Raw genomic sequence first — 15,110 nt, forward strand, 5'->3', positions numbered from 1 at the left:
CTCATGGCCTCTGTGGAATAGCTGATGCTCTCCTACAGACACCTGCCAGCATCGAGCCTGCTTTTTGTGGTGATTGATCATGGACCTCGCGCGATTCTTTGAGAATCTTAGCTCTACTGCTTTGATTTGAGAGTTTCGCGTTATACTGCATTATTGTGCGTTATTCCCCGATCTAGTACATTAGGTGTTCCACAGATGGTGCCACGTATTCGTGCGGCGCATGATGTTTTATTTCGTGCTGTGCTGTAACATTGTTGCCTTCATTATCATGCCTAGGCACGAGAACACAGGGCTATCGCTGCAGAAGATCAAGCCTCGTGTAAAACTGCAACGCACTGTCGCGCTGTGCAGTAAACATCACCCTATTCATAAAGTTCTATCTGCGCTGATCTTTCATTTAACCTAGGTAAATACGCCACACACACATGCCGTCTCGCTAAAGACTGAGAGTGCAGCCGTGCCGGACAGGCTGCCGAGACCATACAAGCAGGCAATAGTTGAAAATCTATATTTTTTTTTTCCTGTGGATGTCGCTTTTATATCCATATTATGAGGTGAGAGTATAACGGGTTTCCACTACAGACAGAGCCATCTTCAAGGCAACATTCTTCTGTGTCGCTATTCTTCACCTTACTCGCCTCCTGTACCCGCTCCTGATTTTCTTCTTCGAAAGGAAAAACCCATCAAACCCCCGCCAGTGATGGCCGCGTTGTCCTGATGAAAGCAAATCTATTTGTCGAATAATAGGCTACCATACGAAAGCTCCTTTCGAAGCCTTTGTTCAGTTTCCTTTGACTTCATTTACCTATATTCTGCACCTAGTTCTACACTTCATCATTTTCTTTACAGTTCAGGGTACCTCAGATGATAATTATTGCCACTGGGGAACTGGGGTCCCTTTATACTTTACGCACAGTAGATACGTCTTTGGTTCTGCATTTATTTCCTTTTCTTGTTTCTTTTAAAACTTAGATCATCTCGTGCATCACAGGGTATAGTTAAGGGGTCAACTCAGAACGAGACAGTTACCACACTTTTCTTTTCCTCACAGTTACCTTTCCCATTTCCAACCGAGTGCACGTGCTTTGCAGAGACCTAATGCGCCAATTTCTGTGCTGTCAATATGAAGGAAGTTACAAAACTATAGTTACCCGCGTGGTTGCGCAAGCGAGATACGGCATGATCATGTAACATAGCAATTGAGACCCAACGGCAAAAACAACTTCGCGTGTTGTTTAGGATCCGCTGCAACGGCTCGCATGCATCAGTGTAGAGCTGATCTCAATTACTTCCGCCCTGGTGAACTTGGAAGAAGATTCTGCTTACTCATTAGTGAGAATCACGCAGAGAAATAAAAGAAAAAAAGGGAAGGAGGCAGGTGTCTGACCTCATTTATCTTTCACTGACTGGATCAGCAGCGAGCGTGACGGCGGCCTCGCGCGTAGAGGCGCTGTGCGCGACGGTTAGCGAGAGCTATGAGGCCAGCGTCCCGCTACCAGAAATACATGACACGAAGCCACTGGACGAGGAAGCAAGAGAGCCTTCTCATGTTACCCGAGCTTTGTCGCACGGAGAAAGAAGAAACTAGTGATGAAGGGAGGGCAACAGGCAAAGGGGGAAAAAGTAAATGGGCACAGGCCGGCAAGTTGGAAGACGGTACGGGGACGAGATTAGGCTCACTCGGGGAACGGGAGTGTTGTCCCGGGCCCCCGGTATCCACGAACGAGTCGCGGGTAGCCTTTCTCTCTTCTTGCCTCTCGTGCGTTTTGTTCATCTAGCTCTGGGCTCTGGCATCGCTGGTGCAGCAGCGGCAGCCACGGCACGGTGCTTCCTGTCTCGAAGCGACACCAAGCAGCTTGGTGGACGATGAAATATCGCACCCCGGAGGCCTTCCACCGTGCCTGGTGCCGAGAAGAAACAGCGCGCGACAGCCGCTGCTGCCGAGGAATCGATCTTGGTTCTTGCGCGCACACACGCACACACCCCGGGTCGGCCTCTTTTGCCCGGCAGTTAATGTGGAGCAAAAACCCACCCGCCGTCCTTGCTGCTGCTGCTGCTGCTGCTGCTGGTGCTTCCCAGCCAAGGACGCAACTGTTGTGTGTGTGTATGAGTGTGTGTCTGTGCGTCCTCCGGGGATGCGGACTTGTACATTTTTGTTCGCGTTCGTGTTCATGTGCGCGCTTTTGTTTGTGTAAGATAGCGGGAAAAGAAGAGACAGTGCGTGCGCGGATGTTTGTTCAGGGCGAGAAAAGAAAGAAGGAGGTGAGGTTTGTTTGTGCTTGAGCGTGTGTGCCAGAGCAAATGAGTGCGTGTGTGCGTGTTTTTGCGAGAGCGAGCTAGCGTGTGCGTGTGTGCGAGTGTCACGTGTGTCAGAAGGAGTGCCGCGTTCCGGAAAAGACAGAATCGGGCCGGAGAGAAGAGAATTGGCTGCTGCTAAGAGCCCGTCTGTCTGCTGCGCACATCTGCCACACGAGGAAGCGTACGTGACGCCTTCTTCGGCACAGTTTGCCGTTCGCTATTATAGGTGCCTTCGGCGATGCACTTTCGCTAATGCGAGAGCGAAGAGTCGGCCGGTCGTGCTCGTGAAAGCGTTGTGACGTGTAGGAAAAAAGAAATTTTTTCTCGCTGTCATTCGCCGGCTGCGACTGAGAGGTGCAACAAGGTAGCCTTAGCCATTTGTATCCTTTTTTTTTGCCATTTTCGTGTTATAGCCGTTGTTTACATTTCCCCCCCTAAAGCAGGTGTATTCTCGTCGCTCTGACACCATCCAACACGAGCTCTTTTGGAAATAAGAACTTAGCTTACGGCTTGCCAAGGACGAAAGCTTCTTGGTTATAGGCTCTGGCTCCCAGAAAGCGTGGAAACATTTGGTAAGAGCACAAAGCGAGGAACGCACACGAATGCACTTTTAGGTGACCCGATGAAGAAAACATTGCTCTTCCTTCATGTTTTGAAGTATCCCCTTCCTGCTATCCATCTCTGTCAAAACATCCCGATGGCTGAGGGTTTCGATTTCTCTAGAGGGAAAAGCATGTCAACTTCTTTACGAGCGTCTTTAAGAGTCCTTCATCCTTCGCTGGAATATAGGGAAAATGACGCTTTGTATTAGTATTGACTAGAGTGAAGCCTAAAATGTAGATTCTGCTCTGCAGTCACAGCTGCGCCACACGCTAATCTCACCCCTACGCAGGTTTAATTCCTTTATTAGTGCAGTTGTCGATTCATTAATAAGCTTGACTGTAGTTAATGATTTTTATTAGGCTTGTATAAAGAACCTTGAAGTATTAAAATGAGTATTAAAACCGTTTTGTGGCAAGCATTAGCCAAGCAAGGTACAAAGTGTTCGTTTTCTGCCATTCCTGCGCCTGCGTACGATGGATGAGCGATCGCAGCACCTATTTTTCCTTTGGATAAATTTTAGAAACTTTATGCATCATAGGCCTCGTAATGACTGGCGACTGGAAAAACCAAGCAGGGAAGCAGGGTTTGTAAATTAATTAGCATTTGGAGTGGTTTACAACGAGAATAAGTCTTACTGCTGAGATCGCTTTCTTTTGTAAAGTCATGTTTTGATTTATAGCACGCACAAGCCGCATTAAACCGGATTATAAGCGTAATTTTGTTTGACTCAAAACAGTTTAAACGCGTAAAAATTTGCGCCTCTAAACTGCCTTTTTTTTTTTTTTTTGAAAGAGCCTCTTCTCCTATGAAAGCCTATTGTGAAGGCAAAGACAGCTTTACAGGTTAGAAAAGAAAAAGTTGGCGGGTGTGGGAGTGGAGCGGGTAGTAGAAATAAACGATGCATAAGTCATTTTTAAGTAACACACACATCATGACAACTTATCTACAAGACGGCTGCTAGCACAGTGTATGCACTACATATAGATCACGAAGCCATTCACGCCATCTAGTGTCGTCTAAGTATGAAATAAACGAAATAAGTGCGTCAATGCTCTTCACTTAGTAGACGAATGCAGACCCCCGAAAGGCCCCTATCAGCCATTTTGATATATCCGGTGGGGGCAGGGTATAGCTTTTGTGTTGTGCTAAGCCTATGCTTAGTCCTGCTTTTAGGCCCGTCTTGGCATTGTGTAGACTTACGGACATGTTTCGCGGCAGCCCATAGCCCATTTTTTTTTTTTTTTCAGGGAAACAATGCCATGAAGACAGCACAAAACTAAATGTTCTCTTAACATGATAGAAAGGAAGAGATACAAGAAATAAAGCGAAGCTGTATATATGTACTGGTGTCGAAGCAGTGCAAGGGGGGGGGGGGGGAATGAACAGCAGAAAAAAGAACAGCGTTTTCACAGTGCGGAACTTCTTTGTTATCAACTGAGACGCTAACCGGTGCCAGACAGTAATATAAGAGTCCTTCCATTCTGTGGTCATCTTGAGAACTCTGCAATTATGCACAAGTGTCCTTTGTGCCCATTGTGAGCGCCCATTAATCGGTAATTGAATCTCTTCGCGCTATTCTTACCGAAGCGGCTTCTGCGGCTGTTTCACTTATTTATCTGTGCCCATTAGGACAGACGGAGGCTTTGTGAAGATTGTTGCCTTTTGTTTTTCGTGCACGCATTAACTGAAGAGAGTGTCTTCCCACTAATACTTTTTCATACATATTTTTGAAAATTTACCTTGAGTGGCTCCACGCTCAATGGTTCAAGCAATGAAGTGGAAAATTATTCTGCTTTCAGTGGGCTGAATTTTCTGATCTCCCGTAAAACACTGGAATGGGAAATTTTTGTGTTGAAAATAAATAAACTAACAAGACAAATCAAATGTAAAGTGTTTTGGTTCGAGAAATTACGAGACTCCTAAGCGGTCACGTGAAGTATACAAGATTAGTTGCGCAAATTTCGCTTAACTGCGGTAGTTATGATAGTTGCGTTTGCCAATGTTTGACACTGATATGCCACAACAAAGGGGCGCCTTTTGCGCTTCGCCTTTATGACAGTATGACTGCCAAGGCCGGGATTCAAACCCACGACCTTCGGACCAGCAACCGAACGCCAAAGCCAAACCGCCACCGCGTCTGCTAACATGAGCAGCCCTTTTACGTTTACAATACAAATTACTTATAAATAAAAATACAAATGACAGGGTATCTTAGATGTGTCTTAAAAGGAGAATAGCGAAAGTCTACTCTTCTTCTCCTATCATTTGCATTTTATCGTTTGCCTCTCATCGGTGTTAGTTGCAGGGCTGCATATAATTACAATTGGTTCACAGAAAAGGAAAGGGCAGTATCTGTCACATTTGCTCTAGCAAGTGTGTTTGGACGGTACACTATCGTTCCTGTCGCTTGGCGTTCCTTGGAGCACGTTAATAGAGAGATTTAGCACACCGTAATCCGCGATTCGCTACTGTGATCCGCCACCGCTCGTTTCACTGCGCATTCCCAGAACACTTTGATTCCAATAGATGACGCCACATACTGGATGTTGGCACACAGATCTGCCGCATTGGAACCAATCAGCTTGTTCGCCCCGCCCACGAGCGGTAGAGGGCCACGGTGGCGGATCGCGGATCACGGTATGCTAAATCTCTACAATATGTGGGATTGAAGGTGGCGGAACACTAGAGAAGAACGCATCTTATGTAATCTCGCGGACAGTGACAGATCTCGCGCACAGATTTCGCGCACAGATCCCGCGCACAACTCTCGCGTGCGGAATTTTGTTCCGTGAGCCTAAGAAAGGTTTTCGCCTTAAAACGGATTGCGACAAACTTTGCTTACGACGCTTCGTATTTATATGCTCTTCGAGTATCGCAGATATGGCGCCAGTAATAGTTTTCGTACTGGGGTGAAAATCTAGCCTATAAAATCTTGCGCGCCACGATGCCGTACAGGTGTTTTGTTGGTGCATGGGAAGCATGGGCTGACACTGCATTGTACAACTAGATTTATACAGAATAAAAGAGCGAAGCATCTAAGTTTCATTACACAGACGCATCAATAATTGCACATGAGCCTTTGTTTTGGCCTAATTATACCCTCTCACTAATTCGAGATACGCACTCGAGCCCGAAGTGTCGAACCTTCACATCTGAGTTACCCTTCGCTGTATATAAGTTTATTAGAACTAGAACTATTGTTTCTGAATGTTTCTGTGTCTTTAACGCGTACTTATGTATAATTTGTGCTCGATTTCTCCTTTTAATTACAGTTCACGTTTCAAGTTTGCTAACGTAATGAGTGGCTGCCACGCGCAACGAGCGTTTAATTTTATCCGTTACAAATCTGAGAAATTAGTTACGCCCTTTATTACTTGCCTGCCTAAGTTATAAGGTCAAGCGAAACAGCCCTGAAGGCGTATAGGTAGTCGCGGGAGCATTAGGATTCAGCGGTCGCGTCGAAATGCTCTTTTGTGTTTGCGCCTGACCTCGTCGAGCGAACAGCAGTTATCGCTGCCGACAAGGGCTAACGACTTGTAACGAACGTGGTCGTCACAGCGGTGAAAGAGAAAAGGAGGTACTTACGCTCCTTGCATGCTAACGCGAGGTTTAGTTTGTTCGTAAAGGGTTCACCAGCTCTTGCAGCATGGGTGGGCTCGCCTAGTTCGGCGCAAAAGGCTTTGACACTTGTAATTTTTATGGAACGACATTGCACGCAATTAGCGCCCTATTGCTCTCGTCCCCCTACATGCATAAGAATGTTGTATATATATATATATATATATATATATATATATATATATATATATATATATATATATATATATATATATATATATATATATATATATATATAAAGAAATAACCAGATAAAAAAGGCGCGAATAAGGGAAGACGCCGAAGTAATGAAAGAGGAAAATGAAACAATCTAGAATTAAATACTTAGGGCGTCCAAAAATGATGCCCTGATTTTTTGTTTTTACTCGAATGCTGTTCATGAAACACATAAAGAATTTACGGAACTCACAGATAATACATGTGCATATTCTCCGCAACTATAATAACTTGCATTGTAGCCTCTGTGAAACTGTATGGCTTTACAGCAGCGATGAACAACGGTATATGCGTGCCTTAATCATACCCGCTCTTTTTTTTTTCAAGGTGCCAACACGGGCAACAATGACCGTCCTCTTGGCAGCCTGGAAACAAACAAACAAACAAACAAACAAACAAACAAACAAACAAACAAACAAACAAACAAACAAACAAACAAAAAAAGGATGAGCAAATTTGGCTGCACTGTGCTTCCCCATCGTTTTTACAGTTTTGACTTAGTACCTTCTAATTTTAAACTAGACGCTTCACGGATCCAGGTTTCAAATTATCGAGAACGTCATTCACGCCGTGGAGGCTTGGTTGCGTAAGAAGAAAAAAAAAAGCTTGCACAAAGAAAGCACGCATATCTTTGACACCGGCGGCGCAAAGTGAACAATCTGATTGAGATTACATTGAAAATAATCATACGTCCAAGAAACCTGAGGCTGTATTTTTTTAGAGTTTCATATATTTTAATTGAACAGTGTTAGGAAGAACGATACGAGAAGGGTATTAAATTCTGTAAACCTATCGTATTAAGTAAAAACAAAATTTTTATTTATCAGCGGAGACTCGTTGTGTGGTTTGAGTGAAAGACGAATTGGATTGAAGAGTGCGTTTAAAACGCTTCCTAGAAATGGTAATCGAGGGAGGTAAAGCTTTGTTTTGCTGAGTCTACTAAATCGTGCATTGTTTCATTTCCCACTTGCTAGGAAAGACGTGACATCGCGCGCAAAGATTGCTTATTGCATTGCTTTTGAGGCCTCGTTGTGGATAAGTGTGTCGCAGTCTATAGAAATTACAAGGGACATTAGCGACTAAAGTAGTGAAAGGCGAAAGTCTGAGGGCCATAATAATGAATTAGTCGTTAATTATTTATTGATTGATTAGTCTGTCATTAAGTATGTAATTGATTAGTTACTAATTGATTGGTCATTAATTAATTACTTAATGAGTTACTCAATTAGTCATTGCTTAGTATTTAATAATTCAATTATTTAGTCATTAGTTAGTAAGTGATCACTGATTGGCATATGGTCATATAAGGCATGCATTCTAGAAAACTGTGGTGGTGCTCAGTGATTGGTCGAGACCTCTATGACGTCATCCTGCCTCAGCCAATCAGAGCAGCCGCAAAAGCGGGACACATTTTGTCTACGACCGCGTGAGCCAATAAGGGCTTTCGCCTTAAAATGAACAGCAAAGTTTCTTTCGAAATCCTTCACTGCACTTCATATAAAGGTTCAGTTCGCATCTGCCCTGTTGAGAGGGGAAACAAAGCAAATAAAAAAAAAAGAAAAGGAGAAACGCACTCGCGACGAAAAATATTAGGAACCAGCACTTTTTCTTAACTTACCCAAAAAGAAAAGTTACGCACTACAGAAATAGAAACGTTGAAAAGTAAGACGTGATAAAATGTGAACGGTGTACAAACCCATAGAAAGAAAGACAGAAGTGAGAAGATAAGGTGCGTTCGGCTTTCGTGCATAATCATAACTGTGCCCAAACAGCAGTGGGCGCCAGTATCATTACAAAGGGCACTTTCAGCGCTCTTACCATGTCCCGTTCGAGTTCGGCGCTGTGCGCTGAATACAGTGTTTCCGTCGACAGCGGATCCATCTTTATACTCGGCTACGGACCACCGTCAAGAACAGAGACAAGTGGAACGTTATATTGAATGTACAAACGGATGCTGGATACGTGATTTATTTTTCGACTCTTCTCAAAAGTGTGCGAAGCGTAAAAGGCACGAAAGGTTTTATACACCATTAGAATGGAGCTGTTGAAGGCGATACAAAAAGAGCGAAAACCAAACAAAAATCCCTTCGGTGTCAAGAAAGGGTGGGGCTAAATGATAGCACTTTTCAGTGGGGGCTTAGGGCGTGAACCGCCCCGGAGTATGAGTTCTCGCGCAATATTTTTTTGTGGAACGAAGAGAGCAAAAAATAAAAGTAATAGAGACTGTAGCAGGGTAGTCCTCCGGGACTTTCCAACCGCGCAGTCTATCTTCTGAAGGGCGTTTGCATCAAGAAGAATCATGGAGCTGTCGGCGGGGGAGCCAGTATCCATAACGATGTCAGTTTTTACGTGCGTGGAGGACTTGAGTGGTCGAATGATGAAACTGCGAAAAACACCTGCTGTTTTTTTGTTTTAGCAACGAACCTTTGCGAGAATGGAATGGAGGAGGTGGTCATGTGGTTTTACTCTTCTTTTTAATTTGAAATTCTTCGCCTAAAGAACAAAAAAACAGGGGTGGAGTTCTCGCCGAGGTCCCTGAAGAACATATCTTATTTTTGTGTGAGTGTGCGTAACGCAATTTTGGTCGGAGAGTGTGCAAGCGCGCAAGTGGCAAAAAATTGAACCTTTAGTTTCTATGTTAAACTTCTTTTCGCGTCACTGCACTTGTGGCTACCCAGAGAACGCACTTGAAAAGCAGCCGTACTGCTCAGACGCTCCTATTCCTCTAGGCCAGAGAAAGAGAATTTAAATGCCACCTTGCATAACTATCCGTGTTAGAGGATAGTAACTAAATTGCTATGACCCCCCAAAAAACAAAAACGCTTAAAATCGCCCATGAGAAAATTATACAACCCATGTAAATTGTATAAAGATACTCACTATAACTGCGTATGATATGTTAACTAAGCTAATTAACTATATAATCAATCATAAAGGCTCGATTTGTTTACCTCATCTTTCTCAGAAATAGTCACTCATACCCACATATTGGAAACAAAGATCATACAACTACGACTCCACATTTATCACTGAATGGTAGGTCAACGCGCAAACGCTTCATCCTCTTCGACCTAATGTAATTGCGCGGCTTTGAGGTGGTTAGTTTCTTGTTAGAAGAGGTATAAGTATCAGTGCTCAATAATATGTGCAGTGAAACGCAGGAAGGATTTCCTGGCACAACTATCGTTATAGATGACAATATTTTATACTATTTGTGTGAAATGTAGCCTGGTATTGTCCAATATGACTTCGTGAACAACGGCTTTTCGTTCGGTGCCTGGTGGAAAAAGCCCAAGCAGTGTAGTTCTTTAAATTGGAGCTCCTTTTGTTTACGTTCGCGGGATAGTTAATCTGAAGGTAATAATGCGTCAAACGAAAGAAATACAAAAAAAAAAAATCACCGCTGATAAAGCTGCCATCAAAGGAAGGAAAAAAAAAAAGCCGCCAAGCATCTCAGAAAGGGGGAACGAGAAAGATAAGTCATTCGTCATAAAATAAAGTGTATCACACGGATGAATCGGCGAGGTACAGTGCTGCATTCAAGAATTTATTTTCTTTTACTTCTGCAGGGGGTCGTTGCCTTCGGGTTACACTTATGAAGCAAAGATAAGTGCAGGAAAGAAGAGGACAGGTTCTAATTTGGCCGGCACTCGTTATGGCTGTCCCTCTTCGCGTCTTCCGTGGGAGCGCCCCGCGCTGTTGTCTCTAAAAACAGACCTGGCTCTTCTCTTAGCCATTGGTATCGACTGGCTTCTTTCCGCAACAACCTGGTCATGGCTTCCGCACCTCTCTCAACCGGAAGCCTATGACGAATCACTGAAGGCGTGCAGGTTGGCTTGCATTGTTCTGCAGTGCTAGCGCTGTTACCGAGCTGTCTCGAGGCTAAATTCTCAGAAAAAGTCTACGTTGGAGTGTCTGGTATCCCGCTTTTTAAAACTGTATAATCAAGATCCACACACAACACGCCGTAAAACTTTTTTTAACGTCAGGAACGAATACACTAAAAGAAGTGTGTCTGTTAGAAGTTTCTATTTGCATGAAGACAATCAAGCGGAACGCAGGAAAAGACCCATGGGAGTTTTAGAATCGCTTTACTAATGCAGCAAATATGATCTGCTGCCCCATGTTCCGAATTTATAGTGGCTAATGAAGTATAGTCATCATCATCATTAGCCTGACTATACCCACTGCAGGGCGAAGGCCTCTCCCATATTTCTCCAATTAACCCAGTTCTGTGCTAGCTACATCCACTTGACCTCTGTGAACTTCTTAACCTCATCCGCCCACCTAACTTTCTGCCGCCCCCTGCTACGCTTTCCTTCCCTTGGAATCCAGTTTGTTGCCATAAGCGACCATCGGTTATCCTCTCTTCGCACTACATGCCCTGCCCATGTCCATTTCTTCTTCTTAATTTCCGCTAGAATGTGGGTAACGAGTTATTTCTCTGGCCCACTCTGCACGCTTCCTACCTCTTAGTGCTACCCCTGCCATTTTTCGTTCCATAGCCCTCTGGGTTGTCCTGAACTTAAGTAGAACTTTCTCGGTTAGCCTCCACGTTTCAGCTCCATAGGTGAGTACAGGCAAGATGCAACTGTTGTATACTTTCCTCTTGAGCGATACCGGTAAGCTGCTAGTCATAATCTGTGAGTGCTTGCCAAATGCGCTCCATCCCAATCTTATTTTCTTGTTATTTCCTTTATAGTATAGTAGAAGTATAGTAGCCTGCATTTAAGACAATAGTTGCGGTTAAATAAATAGAAAGACAAGTACAGTGAGTGATTAGATAGAATTGGACTTACCCAATGGTTCTTCCATTTGTTCATGACGAAGGCAGGACCAAGAGACCGAGCCGGGTTCAACGATGCCCCGGAAGCCGGTAGCTAGAGAGTAGAGAGAGCCAAGAGAACGTGCATTGAAACGTATAAAAAATGCGTGTTGGTTGTATACACGAGTCGACAGTAATTAGAGTGCGAATGGACTCAGGCGAACAGTTTGAAATATTGCAGATTCACCTACATATTTTACATAGCAAATGCGCACAGCGCGTTCACAAGCGCAGGGAGATTGCGCTGAATAGCTATGATTCAAGTGCACCTGTGAGCCTTACCCTTCTGTGTGTAGGTGGTGGTACCCTCTTGAAGCATAAATATAGAGCCTTTAAAACTGAATTCGGTTGGTAGTAAACCCTTCAAAACGACAGCGTACCCGATACGTAATTATTAATTGGCCACTAAAATAAATGAGAGGGCAAGGTGCAAAGTAAAAACGAAATAGCAAAATGTTTAGTTTATGATTTAATATCTCATGGTGATTCAGACTGTGAGGACTTCATAGTAAATATCTCCAGAAATGTCGACTACTAGAGGTGTTTAACGCGCTGACATCGCTTATTACACGGATTCTCGCCTCCGTCGAAATGCTGCCACCGCAGTTGAAATATAGATTTTGATTTTGATCCCGCGTCCTTAAGCTTAGCGGTCGTGTGCCGTAACCCCTGAGTCACCATGGCCCACAGAAAAAAAAAAAAAAAAAAGAAAAGATTATTAATAACCTTGAAGTCAGCCAACAATACATGCTGTAAGTGCGCAAAATGTGTAAAAAAGTAATTTTATGCTTTAATAAACCTTATGGCTGAACCAAAGGCGCGAAGAAGAGTATGTTTAAGGGATATACACACAGCCACACCGTAAGGTAGGTGCTTTGGTTTTCTAACTCTAGCGCCATAGAAAGCTGTCCAAGAGGCCGGCTAAGTTAGTGGCGAAAAACAAACTATATGTGATAAATGGGCGCATGGGTTTTGAACGTATTTGGCACGGCGTACTACCCAGGGGCTCATCGTCGAAATTTATTTTTGGAAGCCGCATGACCTTTAGGTAGTTAAATAAAAAATTCAGCGCACTAATTTTTTCCGTGTAAGTCGACCTGTTTCGGGACAACCACACTAGCCAAATTTGGGTGGTGACCAATGCGCAAAAAATCGCTGTGATGAGGCATCAGCGGGTATATACAAAGTGAGCAGAATATAATTAAGGCCGATACCGCGTATGCGCTGTTGCAGAAAGGTGCGCGTTTTTACGATAGCAGTTACCTTACGAATGTTATACATTCTTCTTGCTTTTCAAAACAAGAAGAAAAATTGTTTCTTGATTTTGTTTTTGTTTGGGATAGGGGCGGAAATTCCGCCTTCAAGGGTATGCCGCAATGGAAAAGGCGAATCAATACAACCAAGTCGTACGAATGCTCCTGCATGACATAGATGCAGCGTGTCTTATTGAGAATGCGAAGGTCCTGGAATTCTTTATTTCTTTCTTTTTTCTTTATTACATACTGCAGGCCGTGAGGCCAAGCAGGAGTGGATTAAAAACAAATTATTACAGTGATCAGTAATAATGCTCAGTAGTAATGCTTATCTCAAACTTGCATCTGAAAGGAGAGGTCCTGGCGCAGGTTGGCAACGGAAGCTAATTTTAACTTGAAAACATGAGAAGATCTAGCAATCACCAATAGTTTAACCGATGTTTTATTGTCTTCTAACAGCTCACCTCAGATCGCTGGTGCGCCAGTTAAATGTTTCCTGTCATTGTTAATTGCACGAAATATTATTTGAAGAGGGAGCGTGCCTCTGTTTCCTATAGTATACATCATTCCGTACATTCAGTGGTGATAACCTACCCCAGAGTTTGGAGAGAATGCCGTAGCCCTACAAGGGAGGGCGCTAGAGAACATGCTACACATTTTTTGGTGTCGATATAAAGCTCCGCTTGAACCACGTTGTACGAAACGTGCATGCGCGGCCTAGGAGTACCGTGTCTTACTTGGGGTCCATGGTGTCCCAGGAGTTCGATGCCTATCTTCCTCTCCTCTTACAATGGCGAGCATGACCTGTTAGTGCTTGCCAACTTGGCCATCTCGGATGGCCTCGTGACGTCACACAGACCAACAACCAATAAATGCACGGCATGTCACCTGCCAACTGCCACTTGCCAGAGGCGTGCCAGGAATTTTGCGCACACAACGCCGACGTGGGTGTTTCTCCAGGAAGATATCTCTAACGCCGTCGAGTTGATTGGTTAACTGCGCGACTACGTAAATGCTTGAGTGAGGATGTCATGCCATGTATTTGTCCATTAGGGAGAAGTCCGAGCAGGAAACTGATGACCTACACCAGCTAGAGTCACAGACATTTTTCACCTGCTTGAGGTACCTTCAATTTACTTCCGCTATTTATTTTCTGCCGCTGCCATAAACTCGACGTGGAGGACTTACCCCAGCTAGCGTGCAGGTGAGGTAGGCGAATCCTACAACCAGAGCGTCTCCTCCTCCGGTGCCCAGGTGGCATCGGTGGGGATCCCTGGTGGCGAAAACCGTGGAGGCCAGCAGGAAGCTGAGCACGAACTCGACGCCGAACGCCTGCCAGGCGCCTAGGGCCTCGTGGGGTCGGCTGCTGCCCAGAGAGCTCTGGTGGCCTGGCAGTGTGACGCTGGGGGAAATGAGGAAGAGCAAGCGCATGAGCGACAGGTGATTTAAGTATTGAGAATGAGCGCTGTAGGTGCTAGAGAGCCGTACCACTGTTTAAAACAAGCGAGGGTTCGCAAAGGAAAACACATTTAGAAAGGAGGCCGGTGTGGGGAGATAAGTGAGACAGAATTTAGGCGAGACAGAATTTGGGCTATAATCCGGGATGTGCGTATATTAAAAATGTTCAATAACAGTCGAGTACGTTGGTTATTCGATTAGTATTCGTATTTGAAAAACTGAGATTCGGAGTTTTTTTGAATATTCGAAAATTGCTTCATACACCGAAATGTTTCGAATTTACGATAGTTTCTCTGCACTCAGTGGCTTCACTGCTATGTTTGACCGCATCGACTATGCAGTGAAGCATCCTAAAAACGCGACCGGGCGTTTTGTGAAGAGGGATCTTTCCTTTCGAGAAATCTGCGTTCTCGACGATGTTTGCAAAGTGAAGCCCTTGACGAAACTGGGAAAGAACGTCGTTGCCACTTTGCTTTCAACTCACATGCAGACAAACACCGTGCAGGTGTTCATCAGATAAAATTATTGTGTTACCAATGGTTTTCGCGAGGTCTTTTAGACCCATTGGATAATTATAACTTTCACTTATTTTGGACATTTTTTTTCTTAATCCCTTGTTGGTCGATTTAATGAGAGTTAACTATGTTCAGCGGACGTATGGCAACTCCACCCGGTTTCATGCAGGTAACTCTTTTACAAGAAACTAGTATACAGAAACCTGCATAATATATGCTGGAATTTTCAGTAGGGTATTCACTTCCGTGCAATTTTGGTTTCATATTATTCGTAAAAATTATGCAAATTTTTAAACAAGACAAAAAGTGTTTGATATATTTAAA

General features: G+C 44.1%; 1 protein-coding gene across 2 annotated transcripts in view; it reads right to left on the minus strand.

The window, feature by feature from the left end:
- Window positions 1-15,110, minus strand: part of LOC146208676 (lens fiber major intrinsic protein-like) — a 51,723-nt gene that overhangs the window by 18,242 nt on the left and 18,371 nt on the right. For both annotated transcript variants that reach the window (XM_084595910.1, XM_084595909.1), the window contains exons 3-4: window positions 14,002-14,215; window positions 11,535-11,615 (exon numbers count right to left, since the gene is read on the minus strand). In XM_084595910.1, coding sequence (XP_084452036.1) covers window positions 11,535-11,615; window positions 14,002-14,215 — 295 coding nt within the window. The remainder of the gene's footprint in view (window positions 1-11,534; window positions 11,616-14,001; window positions 14,216-15,110) is intronic.

Source organism: Amblyomma maculatum, chromosome 1 (genome assembly GCF_055883805.1).
Source record: "Amblyomma maculatum isolate TAMU_Amacu chromosome 1, ASM5588380v1, whole genome shotgun sequence".
Classification (NCBI taxonomy): Eukaryota; Metazoa; Arthropoda; class Arachnida; order Ixodida; family Ixodidae; genus Amblyomma; species Amblyomma maculatum.